This window comes from Rhinopithecus bieti, unplaced genomic scaffold, assembly GCF_001698545.2.
Source record: "Rhinopithecus bieti isolate Rb0 unplaced genomic scaffold, ASM169854v2 scaffold_24306, whole genome shotgun sequence".
Lineage (NCBI taxonomy): Eukaryota > Metazoa > Chordata > Mammalia > Primates > Cercopithecidae > Rhinopithecus > Rhinopithecus bieti.
Window position 1 is genome coordinate 641,780 of NW_016811898.1, and position 25,609 is coordinate 667,388.

A 25,609-nucleotide genomic window follows, 5' to 3' on the forward strand; every position below is an offset into this window, starting at 1 on the left:
TATTTATTTTTACTTTTAAGGGAAATATGATTCAATATTCTTAATTTTAAGACTACTTGTTCTATTGGTTATTGAGAGAGGTACTGAAATCTCTACTGTAACTGTATATTTACCTATTTCTCCTTGCAGTTCAATGAGTTTTTGTTTCACGTACTTTGAAAATCTCTTATTAGGTCAATACGTATTTATGGTTTATGTTCTATTGATGAATTGATTCCATTAACATTATGAAATGAACTTCTTTATCCCTGGTAAAAATATGTTAACTTGAAATCTACTTCATCTAATATTAATATGAGTTACTTCAGCTTTCTTTTGACTAATGTTAGTGTGCTTTTTTTCTCCCTTTACCTTTAACATAATTGTATATTTAAAATATACAATTTTGTAGGCAGCATATAGTTAGGGTCTCTTGTAGGCAACATATAGTTAGTTATTGCCCTTTCAACTAATATGACAGCCCATGTCTTTTAATTAAGGTTGTTTAGACCATTTATATTTAATGTGTTAGGTTTACATCCATCATCTTACTATTTATTTTCTGTTTGTTCCATCTGTTCTTTGTTCCTTTTGCCCTCTTTGTTTGTCTTCTTTTGTATTAATTAATTCTTTTTTATGATCCTCTTTTATCTCCTTTGTTGGCTTACTAGCTACACTTTTTATTTTTGGCAATTTTTTAAATGTTTCCTTTAAGGTTTATGGAATAAATCTTTAACTTAACACAGTCTACCTTTAAGTGATATTACACCACTCTATGCACAAGAATCTTAAAACAATATACTTCTATTTCTACACTCCTATCCTTGGTGCTATTGTTGTTATGTATTTTACTTCTATATATGTTAGAAGCCCCACATTATATTGTTACCAATTTTTCCTTAAACAAACGAACCATCCTTTAAATGATTTAAAATATCGAAAAAATATATTTTACATTTAAGCACATAATGACAATGTCCAACATTCTTAATTCTTTTATGTGGATACAGATTTACATCTGGTATTATTTTCTTTCTTCCTGACCAATTTTCTTTAACATTTCTTGTAGTGCAGGATATCTAGTGATAAATTCTTACACCTTTCGTATGTCTGAAAAAGTCCTTATTTTGCCTTTGTTTTTGAAAAACATTGTTGTTGGATATAGAATTTTAAGTTGACAAATTTTTGGTTTTGGTACTTTAAGGATGTTGTTTCACTGTCTTTTCACTTACATTGTTTCTAACAAGATCTGTTGTCATTGTTATCTTTGTTCCTCTCAGCATAATAAATCCTTTTTCCCTTTGGCTGCTTTTAATTTACTCTTTATCACTGGTTCTAAGGTATTTTATTATAGTGTGTAGTTTTCTTCATATTGTTTGTGCTAGGTATTCTTTGAGCTCTTGGATCTGTGGGTTTATAGTTTTCATCAAATTTGGAAATTTTGACCACATTTTTTTCAAATACATTTTCTCCCTTCCTCCTTTTCAGAGATTCCAGTTATACATATATTAAAATGTTTGAAGTTGTCCCACAACTCACTGATGCTCTGCTCATTATCTTTCAGTCTCTTTTCTCTCCATGCTTCATTTTGTATAGTTAATATTGCTTGTCTTTAAGTTCACTAATCTTTTATTTCTCAGTCTTTAAACTGCTGTTAATTCTATATCTTGTATTTTTATTTCAGATGTTGTATTTTCATTGGTAGAAGTTCAATTTGGTTTTGTTTATATCTTCTTTAACTTGCTTATTTCTCTACCTTCTTGAATATATAGAATACAGTTATAGTAACTATTTCTAAATCTTTGTCTACCAATAATATCATATAGTGATCTCTGGGTTGGTTTCAATTAACTGGTTTTTTCCCTCATTATTTATGCCTAGTAAATTTTTATTGAAATCAGACATTGCAAATATTACTTTGTTGGGTGCTTCTTATTCTTGTACTTTAAAAAATTCTTGAACTTTGTTCTGTGTCCACTTTGAGGAGTACCCTGTGTTAGAACTTTGTTGCCATTGACAGATGGCCTGAAGGCATAGAGTGGAGCTCTTTGAGAATTTTAAGAAGAAATAATATGAATTTTAGTGCCTGGTAGATAAGAAGTTTACAGAATTTTCTTTCATTGCAACATACTTGATGGTACAATTTAGGAGCTAAGTTTCCTGTTGACCTGTAACCACTGGAGGCCACACCTTTTTACCAAAATAACCTAACTGCTGATTAGTCAAAGTGGCTTTAAGTTAGTGTACAAAATCTCCCCATGAATAGCACTGGCTTTCCACCAGCTGCCCAGTGCTACAGGCTTTTCTGAAGGAAGTCATGTTCCAGTTAAGTGTTCAGGAACTTTCTTCTTACTAAGTTCATCCACATCAGAACCTTTCTGAAGCACCAGAAACATTGCCTAGTGTCCAGCTGATACACCACACAACCATGCCATGCAAAGGCACATCAACTCATAGGCATTGCTTCCCATCAGCCTGCTAGGCATAAAAATCTTCACTTCCTCTCTGTTTAGGACAATCTACATAAATTTGTCCAGCATACCCAGTGGTTCTCAAATATTAATGTGTAGTAGAATTACCTGCCATGCCTGTTAAAATGTACTTTCCTGAGTCTTACACCAGGGAATCTCTATTTGGTATGTGTTAAGTGTCGGGTTTTGCCTAAAATTGTAACAGGTTCTTATTGCCCAAGTGGATGAAATTGGACTGAAATTCAGCCCATTTTCAGCTTGCCAAACCATACACTCTAGTGTGGGCCTGGTATACCAAAAGGAAGGGGCACCTTCAATTTATTTTAGTTTCATCTGCTTTCCAAGCCTAGTGTCTGTGGGGATATATCCACAAGAGCAGTGAGAATAGGGAAGACTTTTTATAATGTGCACAAAGGCTCTCTATGCCCTGGCATATTAGTCCAGGGCTTCCAAAAGGGAGATGCCAGACAGGGCTAGAGATGCAAGAGATTACTTAGAAGAAACATGTGTGATGAAAAAAATGAGAAGAAAGCCAGGAGAAGCAGAGGGAGAAAGCAATGCAGGTCTGACCCTTGTGAACAAGAGAGGGAGTCAAGGAAGGTTAGTTGGAAAAGCTATAGACTATATGTAGGTCTAAGAAAATTTGGTAAAGCTGATGAGGAGTCCTCTAGCCAAAATCACCCAGCAGAGAAAGCCTGCATCTTAAAGGAGTGGGCCTGCCCTGGCGTCTCTACCATGCTCAGTCATGGGCTGGAAGGAGTCATGAGAAGTGTAGTCTCATGAAAAAATAGTAGATTTCAAGGTAATTATGCTTCTGAAGTTGGAGATCTAAGAGGTGCTTGTTCATGGCTCGCATACAGTATTAGTCCATTCTCACATTGCTGTGAAGAAATACACAAGGCTGGGTGATCTATAAAGGAAAGAAGTTTAATTGGTTCACAGTTCTGCATTGCTGGGGAGGCCACAGGAAACTTACAATCATGGTGGAAGGCAAAGGAGAAGCAGGCACCTCTTCACAGGGTGGCAGGACAGAGTAAGAGCAAGCAGGGGAAATGCCAGACAGTTATAAAGCCATCAGGTCTCGTGAGACTCACTCACTATCATGAGAACAGCATGGGGAAACTGCCACATGATCCAATTACTTCCACCTGGTCCAGCCCTTGATACATGAGGATTATAATTCAAGATGAGATTTTAGGTGGGGACACAGCCAAACTGTATCACATACCTAATGAGGAGGGCCTTGGAAATTTGCCTTTGTAAAAAGTTCTCCACTCCCAAGGGATTCCAAACACCTGGTCCAGTGAATCACCCTTAGAGAAACACCTGCCTAAATTTTTTAAAAGAAAGGTATATTAACTGTCCTTAAGGAAAAAGAATGTCCAGACTTCCTAAACACAAGGTCACACTCTTGGGAACTGGAATTGGGGAAGCTCCCCAATTCCTCTCTGATCAGCGTAGCCTAGAGCATGGTTATATTCTCAAGAAATGACTCTGCCCCATGTTCTGCCACGTGTGTTATAATAGGAATGAGCTGAGTGGAACAGGCACCCCGAGGATGGAAGTCAAATCTGCCTCAGAGGCAGGGTCAGGGAAAGGGTCTTTGAAGGTGGGAAAAGTACAGGTAAGGTATGGAGAGAAAGGCATGTCTAGAAGAGTGTGGAATAGTCTATTTGGCTACATGGAAAGAGTGCACGATGGGGAGATAAGTTGGTTCCATGCTTGGAGGAACAGATTCAGTGGAATGTGAGTTTGGGAGACTGGGATTTAGGCATCATTGCCTGAAAATGTAAAAATACCTGGGAGGACATTTCTGCAAGGTGGCACTGATTGATGAGTCTCAGGCTGCAGGAGGACCTGTGTTGCTCTGAGCAAGCCCAGAAAGCAAACTGGGTGTCACCCAGACAGCATCTTGTACACCCATTTCTGGAGAGAGGTACAGAGAACAAGAGAGGGAAATAGTTGGGAGCTGTCACTACCTTCCTAGCTCTGCACAGGGCTGGCCCTGGCTCACAAAACACCATCTCAGCTCAAGAAGGGCCTCCTATAAAAAGCACACAGGAGAAGAACTATTTGATGGTGAACGATTTATGAAGATGCTCTCTTAGCACCCTTTCCCCAACAATGTGAGTGAACTCAAATGGCTCAGTTGCTTTTCAGATTGGCTCCCAAGTGTTTACCTGGTCCCTGCTTGATTCAGCTCTCTCCCTTCCTCTACATCCTCACCTCCTGCTGCTCATTCTAAGACAAAGACCAAAACCTTTAACAGGGCCCTTTCTTAGTGATCTAGCTTTTGCCATCTGTTGAGATCAGATCTAAACCAACTGGGCTGTTTAGAATTAAATTATTTTTGGTAACTATTGGTAAGTAAGATCGAGTAGGTGAAGTGATGAGAGCTCTAGATCTCTTCCCCTGACAACCCTTAGTCCAGTCCATGAATCAGTATTACCTGAGTATCTGTTTAATCTGCAACTCTCTCCTCACTAGACTGGTAGGATCATGGAAATAGGAACCAAGTCTGTATGCTCACTTGTAAATATCCAAGATCTTAGATGGTCTGATTCAAACAAGTACCAGTAATTTATTTCCTGAGTGTTTTAACTGTTACAGTACCAGTCTGAAAAAACAAAAACTCAAGAAGATCCACTCTGAATAATAGCAACTATCATTCATTAAGCACCTAATATTTCCAGTCCCTACAACAACCTGCCTAGAAGACAGTATTGTCCCCACATACACCTGAACTGAATCTCAGAGCCAGGCATGGACTTTGCCAAAAGCAAAGGGTTGCAAGCAAAGAGTTTAGCTGGGATTCGAACCCAGAACATTCTGACTGCAATGTCCCAGCTCCTCCCATGGCACCATCGCATTTCATGCCACTACTAGCCTAGTTGGTGAGAGCAACCCAAACCAATGTCTTGCTTTTTGAGTACTTATGAATATTAGCTACCCATCAGTATGTCTTCCCCTTCCCTTGCCCCACAAACATGCCTGTTACCTGAGCTGTTGTCCTGGGGTGCATACCTGCCTGTTAATGGTGGATGTTAGTCATAAATGGTGCAGTAGAGTGGAGCATCTTTCCAGGTTTTGAACCTGGCTCTGCCACTGCTGTGGAAATACCACAGATCAAAATGGGCAATTTAGACTGTGTAGTTTGCTAATATTCTGGATGCAGGAAGGAATCGGAAGGAGCCAGACAGAAAATCATCTACAGAGGGATATGACTCCCACCTCTATAGTACCTGCACATTATGAATTTTCTTCTAAAGAACTAGCCTAGTAACTTAAGGGAGTCCCCAGGGTCTCTTTCAGAGAGCTGCCTCTCTTAGTGCTTAGAAGTCTCTTTCTTCAAGAACTGCTGCTATGGTCTGAATGTTTGTGTCTCCCCAAAATTCGTATGTTCATACCTAATCCCTAATGTGATTATATTAAAAGGTAAAGTCTTTGGGAGGTGATTAGGTCATAAGAACAGAGCCCTTATGGATGGGATTAGATCCCAGAGAGCTCCCTCGCCCCTTCCGCCAAGTGAAGATACAGTGAGAAGTCACCATCTATGAACCAGGAAACAGGCCCTCACCAGACACAGAATCTGCCAGCACCTTGATATTGGACTTCCCAGCCTCCAGGACTGTGAGAAATACACTTCTGTTGTTTATAAGCCACCCAGTCTAAGGCATTTTGTTATAGCAACCTGAATCAACTAAGACAAATGCATTTTTATTTTCCATGGATGCTGATTTCACATGCCACAGGGAAGATATGTGGCAGAATGAGCTGTGGCACAGGAAAGTTTATGGCAAAGGTCTTATGGGATGGGGATGGGAGGGAAGGGACAGCAGGAAGGTGGTCACTTCAGTAGAGGAAGGGTAAGTGTGTCTATCATTACCCCTTGCCAACTGGGTGACTTTGGCCAAGTCAGTTAACCACTCTGCCTGTTTCCTCATCTAGAAAGTATGGCTAAAAATAAGATTTAACTTCAGGGGATTGCTATGAGTTGTAAACAAATGCATCCTTTATTATTATTGATATAGCTTGGCTCTGTGTCCCCACCCAATCTCACCTTGAATTGTAATAATTCTCACGTGTCATGGGAGGGACCCAGTGGGAGGTAATTGAATCATGGGGGCAGGCCTTTCCCATGCTGTTCTCATGATCATGAATAAGTCTCACGACATCTGATGGTTTTATAAAGAGGAGTTCCCCTGCACATGCCCTCTTGCCTGCTGCCATGTAAGACGTCACTTTGTTCTTTCTTTGTCTTCTGCCATAATTGTGAGGCCTCCCCAGCCATGTGGAACAGTGAGTCCATTAAATCTCTTTCCTTTACAAATTATTCGGTCTCAGGCATATCTTTATTAGCAGCATAAGAATGGATTAATACAATTATCTAGAACTTCCTGTCTTGTTGGAAGGCACTTACCTTGCTAACTTAAATGTGAGATAACATTTCATCTTGCCTCATTCACACAGACACATTTCATGGTCATTGCATGGTTTCTGCTTGGTGCTTGCAGGTCCAGATTTCTTATTTAAACAGTCAGATCTCATCCAAATTGGCAATAAATCCATGTCACCTCAGCACTCAAAGTGGAGAACAACAGCAAGTATAAAAAGAAATAGAATTTATTTTCATCTTCATCACAATAGTGCCTTAAACTTCAGTCACTTACCATAATTTTTAATTCTCTATTTGATTCTGGGCATTGTAATATGTGGCTTTCTAGCTAAATGTCCCCCTGCCCCAACATGGAATATAATGCTTGGCACATATTAGGGTATTCCCTGAATGTTTAGTGAATGTCCTCTAATAAATAGCCATAAAAGCTCCAATTCAGATCTAGAATATCACAGAAGTATTTATGCATGTCAGGAATCAGCTTCTGAGTAAAATCTAAATTCCTTTGCTTACCATACTAGGCACTTCATTAATTGTCCCCAGCTGTCCTATTTTACCTCATCAGCCCCCCACAACTCTCACACCCAGCTCCCAAGTCCCAGCCCCACCAAACTTGATCATTCCCAGAACAGGTCATGCCCTTTCACAATTCCAAGACCTTGTACTTGCTATTGCCTCTTCCTGAAACATCCTTTCCTTTTAAGCATAGCCAACTCCTACTGCACCTTCAAAAGCGCCATTTAAATAACTCCTCTTCAGGGATGTCTCTCAGACTCCCTAAGGCAGCATCAATACCTCCCGTCTCTGGACTCTCTCAATACCCTTTCTAGCACATCTATGAAGAGGCCTGGCCTTAGTCATGCTAAGGTCTGAGCTTAAAGTCCCAGCTTTGCAACTTATAAACTGTGAGACCTTGGGTGAGTATATGCAACCTCTCTGAAATTGTCTTTTCATCTGCTAACCAGCACCAATAGCAACCACCCCTGAAGGTTGCAATAGGAATGATCTAATTAGATCATTGTGAAGTGTATAGCAAACGCTCAAGAAATGGTAGACAGTGGATACTTTCTAATGCAGCTCGTGACCACATTGCAGTTCACCTGTGTATACTCCTGCCTCTTCTGTAAAACCCTAGATGACGCCAACAGGTTCTGCAAGTATTTCTTATCCCTAGCAACTAGCACACTTAGTAGGTGCTTAAGCGCATCATTGCAGAATGCTTGTGTGCAGTCACGAATGAATACATCTGAGCTGTTTGATTCCCTAGAGTGCCCAGGCGGAGCGGGGTCACCCTGCAATGGCAGGGGCAGTTGTGCTGAAGGCATGGAAGGAAACGGAACCTGCTCCTGCCAAGTAAGTTTGAAAATGTGTTCTTCCTTTCCTGGATTCTGCTCCCCATCTTCTTACCTGTTGATCCTCCTTAAATACACACACACACACACACACACACACACACGTGCACACACACATATACAGCGAAGTTCCTAAGAGGTAGAAGTATTAATTTTTTTAAAGTGTGCCATTTGCAACAAAATGACCATTTAGAGCCTGGGGGCCTTTAGGAGAGTCAATTACTGCTCAGTCTTAAGCATATCCACTTGCATAAATGGGTTTCAGGCCGGGCGTGGTGGGTCATGCCTGGAATCCCAGCACTTTAGGAGGCCGAGGGGGGCGGATCACGAGGTCAGGAGATGGAGACCATCCTGGCCAGCATGGTGGAACTTCATCTCTACTTAAAACACAAAAATTAGCTGGGCATGATGGCCAGTGCCTGTAATCCCAGCTACTTGGGAGGCTGAGACAGGAGGATCAGTTGAACCCGCGAGGCGGAGGTTGCAGTGAGCTGAGATTGTGCCATTGCACTCCAGTCTGGGTAACAAGAGCAAGACTCTGCGCCCCCCTCCAAAAAAAAAGTTTGAAACAGTATCTTTGTAATAACATTTGAACATCTGTTGAAAAAGTAAAATAAGGCCATATATGTGAAAATACTTTATGACACTATACAGGACTATAGAAATTGCTGTCATTGTTAATATTAATAATCACTATTAGCAGACGACCCTTACGGTGCTATCCTCTGCATCCTTTGTGAACCCTTAGGTTTACTAGTTCAAGATTTTCTTTTACCAGTTTAAGACTTTCTTCGTTATCTCATGAACCTGACTTTTTGCAAGTTTCAAGCCCTAGGGGATTTAAATACAAGGAAATCCTTCTGAAAAAGATTGAGCTCAACTGTCTTCAGAAATGCAAAACTGAGGTCGGGCAGGTGGCTTACGCCTGTAATCCCAGTACTCTGGGAGGCTGAGGTGGGTGGATCACTTGAGGCTAGGAGTTCGACACCAGCCTAGCCAACATGGTGAAACCTGTCTCTACTGAAAATACAAAAATTATCCAGATGTGGTGGTGTGCACCTGTAATCCCAGCTACTCAGGAGGCTGAAGCAGGAGAACCTTGGAGGCGGAGGTTGCAGTGAACCGAGATCGTACCACTGCACTTCAGCCTGGGTGACAGAGCAAGACTCAGTCTCAAAAAAAAAAAACCAAAACTGAAAGCATTTTCCTTTCACTCTTGGGCGAAGTCGGGATATGGCTGCTAGCACTTGCTATCTATTTATATCTTGGGACTGACAAAGCAGCTTTCTCCTGCAGAGCTTCAGACCCTTAGTACAAAATGACACAGGGATTAATGTATGCAATGATAACACAAATAAACAGAAAGAAGAAGCTCCGGGAAAGGCACAGAGGGAAAATATACTTGAGAAACAAATGCTGAGTTGGAAATCCAAGGCCTTCCTGGTACCATGGGTCCCCTTGAGTCTAATGTCAACCACCTGGGGTGTTTTGCAGGAAGGGTTTGGTGGAACAGCCTGTGAAACCTGTGCTGATGACAACTTATTTGGACCCAGCTGTTCAGCAGGTATGTCTGATTTCTGTGTAATCACCACATTTTTAAGGGTTGACAGTCCACGGGAAAGATTACTCCTTGAGGAGAGAACACTGAATAGTTATGTGTGATAAAAAAGAAACTTCAGCAGAATTAAATTTAAAGGAGTTTAATTGGGCAATGAACAATTCGTGAATCAGGCAGTCCCCAGAATCACACCAGATTCACAGAGACTCAGTGAAGCCGTGTGATGGAAGATTTATAGACAAAAAACAGGAAATGACGTGCAGAAATCGGAAGTGAGGTACAGAAATGCTGGATTGGTTACAGCTCGGCATTTGCCTTATTTGAACATAATTTGAACACTCAGCAGTATATGAATGATCGAAGTACAGCCGCTGGGATTGGCCAAGACTCGGCTATTGTTACAGGCATATACTCCTAAGTTAGGTTTTCAGTCTTGTCTATCTATTAAGCTAGGTTGCAGTTCATCCACAAGGACTCAAATGTAGAAGTACAGAGTCCTTATCAAGCCATGATTAGTTCACTTTAACATGTGTAACCAAGTCTACATAGGGAAAACAAAAAGTTGACAACAAAACTGTTAAATGCAGTCGTTGAAAACAGAGACAGTGTTTCCTGAGGTTCTCAGCCCTGGCATGTGCAGTCAGCTACTCCCCAGAAATGCTTCCAGCCATCTTTATGACTCCCTCTCCCCAGGCTCTAGGATTCCACTGTTAACTGTTCCTTGACTGCCCAACTTTTCTCTGGGCTCTTGCTAGATCCTGGTCTCAGCATAGATCCATAGACTTCCAATTATACTGTGGGCCCCACCTAATTCTAATGGTTCCCTTCCTTTTGGGAGTTCACAAATAATTCCCTAAGGTGGTCAGAGATTGTTGCTCCAAATTAAAGAAACAAACTTGAGACTGGCTTGTTCACTCTCTTATTTTTGGCTGCGTCCAGAAGTAGACTCGAGATAGAGATTCGAGTAACAAATAGTTTATTTGAATGGTGATCCCAGGAAACATGAGGATGTGAGGAAATAATGTGGGGAAAATAAACAGGACGTTATTAAGCCAAGTGCCACTGTGGACCACTGGAGCCTGATGCCCCAGGGAGCTCTGGGGGTCGGTGCAGAACACACAGCTCAGTCATCTCACCCAAGGGGAGAAGGAGCCATAGTGCAGTGGGCAGAATAATGGCTCCCTGAAATGTCCACATCCAAATCACTACCACCTGTGAATATGGTACCTTACATGGCAAACATAAGGTAACAAATAGAATTAAGATTGCTAATCAGCTGACCTTAAGATAAGAGATTATCCTGGGTTATCTGGGAAGGCCCAGTGTTAATCACAAGGGTCCTTAAGGATGGAGAAGGGAGACAGAAGAGGAGTGTCAGAGTTACGAGATGTGAGAAAGACTTGATCCGCCAATTTCTGGCTTTGAGGAAGGAAAAGCCATGAGCCAAGGAATGTGGATGGCCTCTTGAGGCTGGAAAAGACAAGGAAACATATTCTCCCCAGAGTCTCCAAAAAGGAGCACAACACTGCCAATACCTTGATTTTAGCATGGTGATTTTGGATTTCTTATCTTCAGAAATGTAAGACAATAACTTTGTGTTGTTTTAAGACACTAAGTGTGTGGCAATGTGTTACAGCAGCGACAGGGAATCAATACACATAGTCAAGTGGGGAGAGTTTTTCACTCCCTGCCACTTAGAGTGTCTAGGGAGCACCCAGGCAGAGTGCCCATCCTCAGGTTCACACAAAACCCTCAGGCTAAGAGCTGTGGATCCTGGAAGTTAGCTGGAAGGCTCACAATCGCAGTCATTAAGGTCTAAAGAATGTGGGTATGGTAGAAACAGTGTCTGCTAGATCCACATCTCCCAAAAAGATGTGGGTAGCTTTTTGCCAACACCACTTGGGCTCTGACTTTCATAGAAAATTAAACTCAGTAGACACTGCTTCAATTCAAATATTTTTGGCAAGGAAACCTATGCACACACAACACATCCCACCCCCATAAGTTTGCAAACTCTGTAATAAATTTTATCCGCAATTGCAGAGGCATTGCCTTATTCTAATCCATAAGGTCCTCTTAGGCAGGTGCTGTGGTATCTTTATTTCCAGTACCTTCTACCTGCTGCCTGCCTGGTAGACATTCACTACACTGTTGTTGGATGAATAAATGAGTGACTGAGTATATGACTAGATGAATCAATGAATGAATTATCTAGTTTGCTCCAGTGATGTTCTCCTGACCCAGAAGCATGGTTTTAGAACCCAGGCTTTAGACTCAGACAAGGTTTCAGCTCCAGGACTGCTAATCATGGAGACTTTATGAAGCATGCTATCTAATATTGCCTCTTTTAGAGAGAATTTAATGGGATAATAAGTGCATAATAAATGTTATGATTATTATTCCCTAGCATCCCTTAATCATAGGTGTTTCTTCACCCACCATTCTATAGAGATTATTTCACAAGGCTGTTAGCAAAAGCAAATTTAAAACAGATATTGGGGCTGGGCTCAGTGGCTCACACCTGTAATCCCAGCACTTTGGGAGGCTAAGTCTGGATCCGTTGAGGTCAGGAGTTTGAGACCAGCCTGGCCAACACAGTGAAACCCCATCTCTACTAAAAATACAAAAATTAGCTATGTGTGGTGGCGCAGGCCTGTAGTCCCAACTACTTGCAAGGCTGAGGCAGGAGAATCACTTGAACCTGGGAGTCGGAAGTTGCAGTGAGCTGAGATCGCACCACTGCACTCCAGCCTGGGTGACAGAGCAAGACTCCATCTCAAATAAATAAATAAATAAACCCAAAAAACAATGGATATTGGTATCCCATGTGTTTTTAAAGTTAAACATTACATTAAAGGACAGCGACTAAAATGTAATCAGTCAACTGTATAGAAATAGCCTGTCTGCTCCCAAATTTACCCTTCCCTGCCATTTAAGAATTTAAATCACATATGCTAAATATATATTGAAATGGGAAGGAGTAAAGAAAGCATCCAGCGTTGCTTAGATCCCAAGAAAGCCTAGTAAATTGTCTGGAGATGACAAATGAGGAAGAAGACCCATGTTATCTCCAAGACACTGGCATTGGTTACCGTTCAGCAGAGACGCACAGGGAAATTCCCAACATTTCCAAATAAAGGAAGGATCCTCCCTTCACACTTGGTGTCATGAAGAAAGGGCAAGTGAAAGGGAGAAAGATGGTTTCAACACCTAAATTTTTAGATAAGAAAACTGGAAACTTAAACTGAGACCCAAGAGAAAAACTTCCAAGCTGTGGATTCCAATGGAACTTTCTGTGATGATAGAAATATTGTCTGTTTGCACTGTCCCATACAGTAGCCACTAGCCACATGTGACCATTGAGCACCTGAAATGGGGCTAGTGCAACTAAGGAGTTAAAATTCAAATTGCACTAAATATCACTTAATTCAAATTTAAATAGGCACATGTGGCTTGTGGCTACCAAATTAAATACCATAGCTCTAGGATGTAACAATTAAGAGAACAGGCTTTAAACTCAGTCTGACCGTAGTTTGAAACAGACCCTACTTGGTGTGTGACCAAGGGCAAGCTATTTAAATCCCCTAAGCCTTTCTCATCTATAAAACAGGAATAATAACATCAATTTCATGAGACTGACAACATAGTAAAGCTCCTAGTATTATGTCACAAGCACTCAATCAATGGAAGTAAGTATTAAGTGAGGACAAAAATAATCCAACAGCAAGCAAGTCACTGATGAATGAATGGATGGATGAATGACTCAGCAATGGCTGGTTGTTTCCCACTGACAAGGACTATGAAGACTGCAAACCTTTTCATCCAGGCATCCACTGGGTGCCAGTGTTGTATCATCCAACGAGACGTTGGTCCGGGGAGGTGGCCATTCTGCCTGGAAGTAGGACAGCTCTATTAGGTGCAGTTTATTTTTAACACTGTCTGTAATCTTCTGTGGGAGCACTCTCCTCCTAGACTGCTCGTTGGTTTAGAGATGATTTCGAGCTGCAGCAGCCAAAGGTTTTCATCTCTGCTGCCAGTACCCCAGCCTGCTCAGTGCCTCCTTTCCAGCTAGCCAGATTGCAAAGCCCGTTTTCTCTAACATGATCCCCAAATCAATCCCACAACCATGTACTGTTAAGAAGAGTCACTCGTATTTGCTAAGCACCTCCTGTGTGTCAGACCATGTGCAGAGGGGTTTCTTTGGATCCTCACTACAACTCTCCAAAGGAGGTGGGGGTTCTCCTTTTACGTATGAAGAAGCAGAGAGGGTTGCTGAAGGCCATGCAGCTATTATGGGGGCAGAGGCAGGATTTGACCCCATGTGTGTGACTCCAGAGCCTGGGCCCCCAAGCGCTGCCCCAGTCTGCCTCTGGTGAGTGTCCATCATACATTACACACCAGACAGGTGATGTAGATCCTAAGAGTGATGAGATTAGGTGCCCAGTCCCAAGGAGCTGAAAATGTGGGTAACGACTGTGATGATGCAGTGTGTACAGCCCAGACAAGATCCTTTGGGAGCAGAGAAGAGGGAGCAGCTTACTTTGCTATGGGGCACGTCACAGGAGGCTGTGCATACCATCCCTCTGACCAGCATGACCATGGCTTTCACCACTTTAAAGTTATACCATCCAAGTTTTATGTGTCTCTAGAGATTTACTGAGACTGGTTAACAAGTACCAAGCGTTCTTTCAATGATCATCTGGGAAACCCTCTGCCACTCACGTCTCCTTCCCAAGGACATGTTCCTGGCAGCAGCTGGCAGCCTGCAATGCAGCGTCAGAGGCTTCCAAAAGCTGCCAGTGCCTGGCAGTTAATCCAGTATAGAGGCTGTAGTGGAAGATGGCATGAAGGGAGAGGCTCATGCCAGGGCCTTGGGCCAAGACCACACAGCCAGGAGGGCAATCTTAATGACAAGGACAACACTTGCAATTTGCATCTGAGTTGGGAGCAGGAACCCTCTGTGGCCCTCACCTTCCTCCAATGGCTGCATGACAGTACTTGGGACAGGAATTGTCACTGTATCTCCTAGAGCCTGGCTTCCCACTGCACTGCGAGCTCCTAGACTTTAGATATTATCAATTACTCACATGTTGTATACCTAGTGCCTGATAAAGCTGGGTAAATATTTTTGAATTGAATTGAATCTTCTCCACTGAGCCCATAGTACACTCCCTCCTCACCCCACTATCTCCATAACCAACTTTACTGCTCTCCAGAACTTGTTTATTCCAAAAATCCACAGCCATAGGTAGATATCAAAGTGCTTGGCTAAAATAGAAACAATGTCAATTGAGTTTTGAAGGGAGGATGACACTGCAAATCCCATTTAATTCTTCAGTTATTTGAGGGACTACTTGAGCTAGCTATCTCCCTTTTATTCATGTGTGATACACAGGTAGTAATGATACCTACCTCAAAGGATGTGGTAAACATGAGATGACGCATGCAACGCACTTGGCAAAATGCCTGCTAGATAGTAAGCACTCAGTAAAGAGAAGTGTGGGGCCTCAGGTGAAAAATTTAAGGAGGCATCAAAACAACTCAAAAATCAAGATCAATAACTGCATTGATTTCCTAGGGCAGCTGCAACAAAGTACTACATACTGGGTGGCTTAAAACAACAGCAACTTATTGTTCCAGTTCTGGAAACTAGAAGTCAAATATCAAGGTGTTGGCAGGGCCATGCTCCTTTTGAAGCTTCTAGAAGAAGGTCCTTCCTTGCTTCTTTCAGCCTCTGGTAGCCCCAGCTGTTTTTGGTTGTGACAGTATCACTCCGATCTCGGCCTCCCTCTTCACATGCCTCTTCCCATCGTGTCTGTGGTGTCTCCCCTTCTCATAAGGACACCAGTCATATTGGATTATGGGCTCACCTTACTCCAGTACGACCTGATCTTAACTCATTTCATCTGCAATGACCCTACTTCCAAACAGGAGCATTCTGAAGTACTGGGGATGAGGACTCCACCATATTATTTTGGGAGACAAAACTCAACCCATGACAATAATACTTTTAAAATTATTGAATGAAACATCAAAATGCTAAATAACAGCGGGATGCAGCTCTGCACTTGCACGACGCTGTTTCACTCTCCTCACCCTAATCCTGGCCCTGCTAGGCAATGTCGTTATCTAAAATTTAGTTGCGTAGTTGTTGGTATTGTTACAAGGCACCGTAAAACATATGGGGAAATACAGGGGTGGGGAGGTCATTCCAAGCAGTCCCAATCTAATAGGGGAGAAAAATATACAGATTGAGAAATAAAACAGCAGCCCTGACAGCTGTCTCCTGGCTGCTGGCCTAGTTGCTACCAGAGAGGCTGTGGTGTTCCACTGCTAAGCATAAAGAATTTCGCAGAATATCACCATCAGACAAAAGACTCACTATATCCATGGAGGAAAAGACAAAAATTAGGCCAGGGAATAATCATGTCTGAACAGAGACTCAACAACAATGGATGACCATGAGAACTATCCAGTCTCTCCTGCCTGACATAAGAGCCTACTGCGACTTCTCCCAGAATGGCTTACCCTTGCTGCTGACTTGATTTGACCATTGGTGCGCTCCTGGTGGTCTTCAGCTGTCAGGCATTAACAAATCTGTAGTTGTCGTAGGATGCAATAGTGGACACGGCACAAAGAAAGTGCTGCTGGAGCCAGAGGAGCACAGATTGTTTGGAGACCACTGAGATGGCAACACAGAAGTGGGGGCTTTGGCCGGCCTTGAAGGATGACAAGGATTCCAGTTAGCACACGAAAGGGAGCACAGCAGAGGAAAAGCCTGGAGGTGTGAACATGCAAGATGCATTTCCTGCTGCTTCCACCTGGCATGGTCTTCCCTGGGCCAACCCCACTTTCTCTTTTCCTGGCCAGCTCCCATTGGTTGGTCGTTTCATAGCATTTATGCCAGTGCATTGGGATTGGCTGTTTTCTTCTGTCATTAGATTGTGATTTCTTTGATGGCAGAGACTTTGTCCTGTTTATTTTTGGGCATTAATCTCTAGCGTGGTACTCTGAACATAATATGTATTCCATAAGTGTTTTAAAGGAAGGATGATGAATAGTGAATGAATCATCCCACATGCTAAGAATTGAAGATGTATAAAATAAAGTGGTGAAAGATGAAAATGAAAACTTACCAAGGTTAGAGTCAGGTTGGAACGGCCATTGTTTACCAAACTGAGAAATCTAACTTTTATTTGGTTGGTAATTGAGAGTCATTGAGATATTTTTTGGGAAGGTCACCCTGATGCCATTGCTAATCAAATGAAAAGAATGAAATGGAGAGGCAAGAAACTAGAAATAGTGAGACCAGGTATCATGCTACTGCAATAGTCCAGGCAAAATATGATAAAGGTCTGAACAAAAATGGCACCAGTGGAGATGAAGAGCAGAAGATCAAGGTGGGAGATAGAGACAGAGAAAACAAAGGACTTGATGACTTATTAGATGTTTGGAATACTTTAAACTTCATTGATCCTTGCTTTGCTGGTATTTCTGGTTAAGTTTTTAAGCAGGTGCATCTTCTTACTTATGTTTCATTTAAGCTAATATTAAGTTGGCTTACATGCACTGAAGACACGTGTAGTAGGCAGAAAAATGAGCCCCCAAAATGTCCTAATCCCTGGAACCTATGAATATGTTAGGTTGTGTGGCAAAGGAGAATTAAGATTGCAGGTAGAATTAAGGTTGCTAATTGACTGATTTAAGATAGGGAGAGTAGCCTGGATTATCCGGGTGAGTCCAATGTAATCACAAGGGTTGTTGTAAGTGGATGACAAAGACAGAAGAGAGAACCATAGAAATGGTAGCATGAGAAGTATTTGACCTGCCATTGTTAGCTCTGAAGATGGAGAAAGGGTTTCCTGAGCCCAGGAAGAAAGATGTGCTCTAGAAGCTAGAAAAGACAAAAGATTCTCCACTAAAGTCTCCAGAGCAATAGCAGCCCAACTGAAACATTGATTTTAGCTCAATGAGTACATTTTGGACTTCTGACCTCCAGAATTATAAGATAAATTTGTGTTGTTTTAAGTCACTAAGTTTGTGGAACTTGTTATGGCAGTGATAGAAAACTAATACAGCATGCTCCAGAGAGGGCTGGCCATAGGATGCTGATGGCCTAGCCTGATAGTAAATCTTGCTACAAACCAACCGCAAACTAAAGAGTTGACCATTCACATCCATTTCAAATGCCCTTCATTTATCATCCCTGAAATGATCTGTCACTGGGCTAAAACATCAAGCTAGAAAATATGGCATGGTTATTCTAGACCCTTTTGAGTATTTTCCTTTTTTTATCCTTGCATTGCCCCATCAATAGGTAGGACTTATTTGTATAGATATCTGCTACCAACAGTGATTGAGTTAGTAGTAGCTTTTCTCTTTTAAACATAACAGGTGTATATAAGACACTAGATTAATTCTCTTGTTGAGATATCCAAAGATGAAGTAAATAGTTTGAGAGTAGGGGAAAGAACTCCAATGCACATCATATGCCCCATGCTTTATATACATTATGTTACTTGACTCTATAGAAATCCCAGGAAGTAGACATTATTATCCATATGTTAAAAACAAATCCTGGTGCTGATAAAAGGGAGAGGAACCAAAGTTCAAACAAGGGTCTCTAGGACTTCAAATCCATAGTCTTCTTCACCTTACTATGCGGAGTCTCAGCAAAGATGATCTGAAAATACTAGCCTTCCAGAATGTTTAGCAACAGTCTATGTCAGGTGATAAAAATCTCCCACTTTCTGTCTCCAGTGTGCAACTGTGTGCATGGGGTGTGCAACAGTGGACTAGATGGCGATGGAACCTGTGAGTGCTACTCTGCGTACACTGGTCCCAAGTGTGACAAGCGTAAGTACTGCTAGTTTCCTTAATGCCACACCAGATCAAATAGGCACAAATGTATGCATTTCAATTTTGTATCTGTTACTGGTTCTCTGCAAGGGCAAGGTACCACCAAAAGTTTTCTGGAAAGAAACCAGAAATTAAAAAGAGAATGTAGAAGAGAAAAGAAAAGAAGAGGAGGGAAAGAGAGGAGGAGGAAGAGAGAGAACAGAAGCAGTGTGGTGTCAAGGCTATAGCTGTGTTTTAGGAAGGTTGAGCTGGAGGCCACATGAAGGGTAGAATGGAAAGAGGGACCCTGGGGCTGGGAAGCCAACACAAGCCATTGCAACAAGTTAGTCACCTAGTAAAGGAGACACAGCATCTTCTCGATTATGAGCCTCAAAGGTGGAACACATTAACAGCCCTAAGGAAGAGGAAAGGGTGCTTAACCAAGGCTAAGTGATTCACCAAAGGCCACACAAGTAGTAAATAGGAGAGCTAGGACTCAAGTTATTTGAATCCATGGGAAATTCTGAAAGCAATCTATTATACTGGGTCCAATCAAGAGCTAGAAACTGAGGGGTGATTTAAACAAGGGAAGTTTAATAGGGATAATTAGTAAGCTGTGATAGGAGAGCAGCTGTAAAAAATGCAAACAGAACTCTAGAGAGGATGGAGCGTAACAAAGGAGGGACAAATTTGGAAGAGGGTGGCTGTCCCCAAGGCTGGATTTAAACCTTGTTGGAGAGGATGTGGTGGGTGGCCGAGAAGTTTGCTGTTTTATCCAGGCCAGCACTGGACCACAGTCACCTAGCAGGCATGGGGCAACCCTCCAGGGCCTTGGGGAGCTGAGGCTGGTGGGTGAGGCACAAGAAATCGGGGACCTCTCAGGCAAAAAACCTGGAATACATAATGCCTATGTCAAGAGGACTGTGGGAAGGTGGTCGCTAGGTCCAGGCCAAGGAAGCAAGGTCAGTCACCGAGGATCTCTGGGTGCACCTCTGGGGCAGATCATTCCTGAGCAGACCCCGCAGCAGCAAAGGAACAGGCAGCAGCAAAGGAACAGGCAGCAGCCGCACCACATGGCTCCCTGGAGGCAGAAAGAGGAGCCCCTGCCTCCCGCCAGCGCCCTCTACTGGCAAAGCTTAACATCGCTCTGTGAAGGAGAAACTCACATGGTGGCAGAGCCGGCTCTGAAGGGTAAATTGGGAGCTGAGATGTTAAGAAATCGGCCATTCCGCCTGTGCCACTAGCCTCATTTAACTTTTCCTCGGGACTTTAGTCTCCTGTAAAATGAAAGGGTTGGGTGAGATTGAAAGTCAGCAAATGCAAACTCATTTTATTGGAAGCAGTTGAAATGCCGTGAGCGGTGGTAGTAACAGAATGAATAAACTCAGCCTCTGCCTTCTTCCTGTAGCTGGGACAGCCATGCAAGCTTCCAGTCCAAATGCAAAGGCAAATGGGTGGGACGGGCCTTCTGTGATCCTCAGTCAGCCCCCTTCCTTGGTCACTCCTGCCATTGTCCAATGGACTCCTGGGCACAGGCCTTCTCAGTAAGGCAGGAGACCCACTACAGAAGCCGGCCTAATGGAAAACCTTAATAGATATGCTTCCAAGTAAAAAAATAATAATAATTCTGTCAAGCCAAATGACAAGAGACTAGGACGAAAATATTTAAAATCCACATGGCAGATACATTTTTATAATAAAAATTGGATTCATGTAAAGTCTAAAGTCTAAATTTCAGACTAAGAAATGAAAACAGGCTGGGCATGGTGGCTCATGCCTGTAATCCCAGCACTTTGGGAGGCCGAGGCAGGTGGATCATCTGAGGTCAGGAGTTCAAGACCAGCCTGGCCAACATGGAGAAACCCTGTCTCTACAAAAATACAAAAATCATCCAGGCATGATGGCGGGTGCCTGTCATCCCAGCTACTCAGGAGGCTGACCCAGGAGAGTCACTTGAACTGGGAGGCGGAGGTTGCAGTGAGCCGAGATCACGCCATTGCACTCCAGCCTGAGTGACAGACCGAGACTCTGTCTCAAAAAGAAATGAAAACCAGCAATAAACATGAAAAAGGTGCTAAGTCCACTAATCGTCACACCCATACATATTAAAATGCAGTCATATTTGGAGTCCTGGGGTTTATTTTCGTTTTTTTTTTTTTTTTAATTTTGCCCACTATGTTACAAAGATTGAAAAGACAGATAATATCCATCTGTGGGTATGAAAAAAATGACAGTGAATTCCTACAACCTATGGGGGAAATTTACTTACTAAATTTGAAGACATGCTTATAGTATGCTTCTGTGGCCCCACTTCTAGGGATTTACCCCAGGAGAGGAAAGGAATTAGGCAAAGGTAAGCATATATGATCAAAGAAATTTATGGAAATGCTATTTGTAGGAAGATAACAAGCTGAAAGCAACTTGAATTCCCACCAGTAGGAAATTGGTTGAATAAGTTGTGGTACATCCTATACTAGTTAGGATAATGCTAGTTGCTATAAAAAATAAACACAAAACTTCAATGGCTTAACACTATGGTTTTAAAATTGTGTGCCAGGGTGTCCCAAGGTACTACAATCAAATTCACTGGCTACTATTGGATATTTTAAATTTCTGAGGGAAACACAGAGATACATCTGTCAGATACCACATGAACGGCTAGCTTGAGTTAGTTCACAATTTCAACATGAGGTCGCACTAAGTCCTTGCAGTGACATCATATCTTTGCAAAGGTACATTTTCAGTGATTACTATGATAAAAGGCAAGTACCACGTAAAAATCAATGTGACTGAAATGAGGGTGCCAGTCTCCAATCTGTATCAAATTTTAAAGTTTGAGAAGTTGTGCAGTGTCCAACACACTCACATGTCTTATACGTAGGTCAATGTGGTTACTTAAAATAGACATTTTCTATTAAGCATGTCACTTTTTCAAATGGCTGCTAAGTGATTCTAACAGCTAAATAAATGAACCTTTTCGGTGTTTCTTTTGATGTCAGGGTACCATGAAAAAATTATTGGGAACGTCTGGCTCAACACTAAAAAAGTGTAGTTCTCACTCATGTAACAGTCCAATGTGGGTGTTCCTGGCTGGTGCCAGCTCCCTACTACATGGTGATTAGGGATCCAGATCTTTCCATCTTGTGACTCTGTCATTCTCTAGTACCTCAGAGTACTCTGCTTCCAGCCATCACGGATGGGAAAGAGAAGATGGAGAGGCACTTGCTTATGAAAGTCCAGGAAAAATATATAAAACCTCTACTCAATATTCCATCAGCATGAACTAGTCACGTGACCTTTCCTGGATGTAAAGTGGGGTGGAAAATGTAATCCTGAAGGAGCAGCCACTTTCTGCCAAAACTTCTGGTTTATGAAAGAGGTGGGGGAATAGTCTCTGTGAACTATTTTACTCAACTAGCCACTGTTGGGAGACAATTCTCCATGCATCTCTCACATGTGTGCACATCTTGAGAGCAATATACTGACTGCTCTTTGTTCCAAATCATCTGTCCAAGGATGTTTGTATACTGAACAGACTTGGAAGACATAGTATCTCCCTCAGGAGCAAAGGGCAGGCATGCTTACTGCCAGTGCCTCTCAGCTCCAAAGTCACCCTTTTTGCCCACTCTGTGATAATGGAGCTGGGCTGTATAAATGATTCTCCTTTGCTAGCTAGCAAAATGTGAAGCCTTATCAATGAAGAGTGTAGAGAAGCCTTATCAAAGAAGGACTGTAGAGGAAGAGGTGGGGACTCTCTCCCTGTTTCTGGTTTGACTCACTCACCAGGCTCCCAAAAAACAACTTTTCTCTGTTTCTTAGCCCCACATAGTTTCTCCAGTGCCGGATTCCTGCAGAGCTCAGCTCCCTCCAGCATTTGGCCACTGCACACTGTCCAGTGCTTGACTTAGAAAGTAGCAGCACAGCCAGGAGCCCCAGACTGCACAGGCCCATGCCTCAGCCCAGGGGAAAGCTGTTCTGTACTCCTCTCCTCAGTCCCATGCATAGCAAGGCCCCTGAAGAGCTGGCCATCTGGGGAGCTGGACACACCCCCTGAATCCCACACAGCTGGTCTGGAGCTGCCCAGGCCTGAACAACACACAGAGGTGCACTGCATGACAGAGAGGTGGCTTCTTAGCTGCTGCTGCCAGCAGCTCCCACTGGCTAGCAGATTCCTTTGGCACCTAGTGAGTTCCAAGGCTTGTGACCTCCCTACACATGACCTGCCAGCCACCCCAGAGAGCAGATTTCCAGCAAATATGGTCAAGGCATCTCTGCAACTTTGCTATCTTGTGACTAATGCCATGCTTTTTCCGGTGATATTCAGATCGCAGCCTGGAGGGAAAAAGGTTGTATGTTGGGTACTTGTCTCAGCCCTAGTACAGTGGCTGCTCTTTATAGACCTGCTATTTCTTTATTCTTTAGAATTCTTTTATTTTAAACTCTCACTGGCTGATTTTTCATGATTTTAATTGTTCATAATCATTTATATTACAACTTTCCCTGTTCAAATAATTATGTGGTTTCTGTCTCCTGTTTGTCCCTAAATAATACATTGCCCATTATAAAAATAAAAAAAAAAAATTAGGTACCCTAAGATCAGGGCTCACCTCCTATAATGAAACCCACTGCATGTGCATATCTCAGTCTAGTCCTCTTTGAATTGCCCCATGGGAATTGAAGTTTGGAAAAACTGGTGCCAAAATGCTGATACCCTGGCTGCTGCCCCTGCTGTTAAGTATTAAGCTGTACTTCCACTCTGACCCAGAAGTTTTGTATCTTCTACCACCATCCATGAAACTTTATCAGCCCAACTTGTTCACTTTGCAAGTTGGCTGATATGTCAGACCCTTCATAGTTTTTGACAGCCATCTACATCACGCCTGTCTTTTGAAATACTATGCAGTTACTAGAGATCAAGGCAGATCCTTAAAGACTTTCATAATATATTGTTAAATTAAAAATTACATTGCTAAATATTTTAACAGGATTCTATTTTGTTACAAAATCATACAGATAAATGTTATAAATAAATATATTTTATTGATTGATGATATTGGCAACTTTGGGAGACTAAGAAGAAGACAATTTTAATTTTATGTGCTCTTTTTTTTAATTATTACAATGAGTTTGTATTGCTTTTTAATAAAAGGGAATACTGCAGTTTGGGGTCTTACGAACTGGTTATTCTACTAACGCAAGTACTTCAACAATTTTCCTATGCAGCCATCCCTGAATGTGCAGCCTTGCTCTGCCCAGAAAATTCCAGATGTTCACCTTCCACTGAAGATGAAAACAAACTGGAATGCAAATGCCTTCCCAATTACCAGGGCGATGGCAAATACTGCGAGCGTGAGTAGAATTTAGATTCCGCTAGTTTATTCATTGAGATGTTTAGGTTATTTAAAAGAAAAAAAAAAAAAAAAACCCTCACAACCTCCTTAACACAATGGCCATTTCTACTTCTCTCTGTGTAGCTGAGTGAAATGTATATTAAAAGTGCCAAGCAAAATGCTTCATAAATGGGAACTTCTCCTTCTCTTATGAAATCATATATATAGATTTTTACATGTTTTTATATCACCTTAATCAATGTTAGAACAACATTTAATGCTTCTTATTTTATCTTTTTGATTTTATTCACTTTATTAAAAGCTGTATTATATATCAGTTAAAAACATGGACTCTCAAGCCAGACTGTCTGGGTTCAGTCCCAGATCTGCCTTCTACTGACTACATGACCTTTAACCTGCCTGTGTCTCCATTTTTCTATCTGTGAAATGGAGATAATAATGGTACCTACCTTCAGGGATTATTGTAAAGATTAAATAAGTTAATACATAGCAACTTCTTAGAGCAGGGCTTAGTACACATTATAAATTCTGTAAGTGTTAGTGTTTTCTTTCATGCTATTTTATATTCAACTACATACACCAAATGACCAACTAATATATCAACACAATATTTTTACAATTTCTGATGACCATACATAAATCTGTCTGGTTCATGGGGGAAATGAAAGGAAATATTTGTGTTTGAAAACTGTGAGTTGCCTTTGCAGCTTTGATGAGCTGTGATCCACTGTTGTTCACACTTCAGTTTTCTTCTCCATCCCTGTTCACTAACTGCCTCTCATTTTGCTGTTGCCCCTCAAGCCATCAATCCGTGTTTACAAAAAATCTGCCACCCTCATGCTCATTGTACGTACCTGGGACCAAATCGGCACAGTTGTACATGCCAAGAAGGCTACCATGGGGATGGCCAAGTGTGCTTGCCTGTGGACCCCTGCCAAACTAACTTTGGAAACTGCCCTACAAAGTCTACAGTGTGCAAATATGATGGGCCTGGACAGGTGAGCAAATGATGCAGGGAACTGAAACCTCTAGAAGTTTGACAAGCCACTATGTGTCATAGGTATCATTTGTCTTCTATGCCATCCCAATTCTCCCTTTCAGTGTTCCACTTGGTCTTCCCCTCCCAGACACTCCTCCATGTGCTCAGGGCCTGAAATCAGTGCCGGCTCACCCAGTCTATCCTTTAAACTCACACTTTCTCAGCTCCCCATCCAAACTTAATTGTCTTACATTCTCTCTAGTGACAGTCCTATATGGTGTTTGGCAAAATATATACATAATTCAAAATTAGATTAACAAATTAACTGTTGAACATATGATTGACTTTTACCAGCAATCCTCCATGCTGCAATGGCTTTCTAATTTAAAAAGTGCTCTTAGAACCAAAAATACCCTGTCCCAAAGGAATGAAACAGATAAAACATCAGGCAGCACTGATAGATTATAGGGAGCAGTGAGAATATTCTGGGGAGAGACACTGTCCCTCTAAATGACATCGGGACCTTGACTGATAAAAAAAATCTGGTCAAGAGACCCTCACTGAAAAATCCAGTGGAAAGAGCCTTGGCCCTAATAGCACATTCATCCATTGCGTGTTTATTTATTGGATGCCTTATGTGTCCATAACTGCACATCAAGCCTTCAGTGAAGGAAATGTGTCCATA

At 42.0% G+C, this 25,609-nt stretch overlaps 1 protein-coding gene across 1 annotated transcript in view; it reads left to right on the forward strand.

Annotated features, from left to right (window-relative positions):
- Nucleotides 1–25,609, forward strand: part of STAB2 (stabilin 2) — a 175,342-nt gene that overhangs the window by 17,807 nt on the left and 131,926 nt on the right. Inside the window, 5 exon segments of the mRNA XM_017895335.1 lie at nucleotides 8,114–8,199; nucleotides 9,693–9,762; nucleotides 18,517–18,612; nucleotides 23,818–23,943; nucleotides 24,747–24,943. Coding sequence (XP_017750824.1) covers nucleotides 8,114–8,199; nucleotides 9,693–9,762; nucleotides 18,517–18,612; nucleotides 23,818–23,943; nucleotides 24,747–24,943 — 575 coding nt within the window.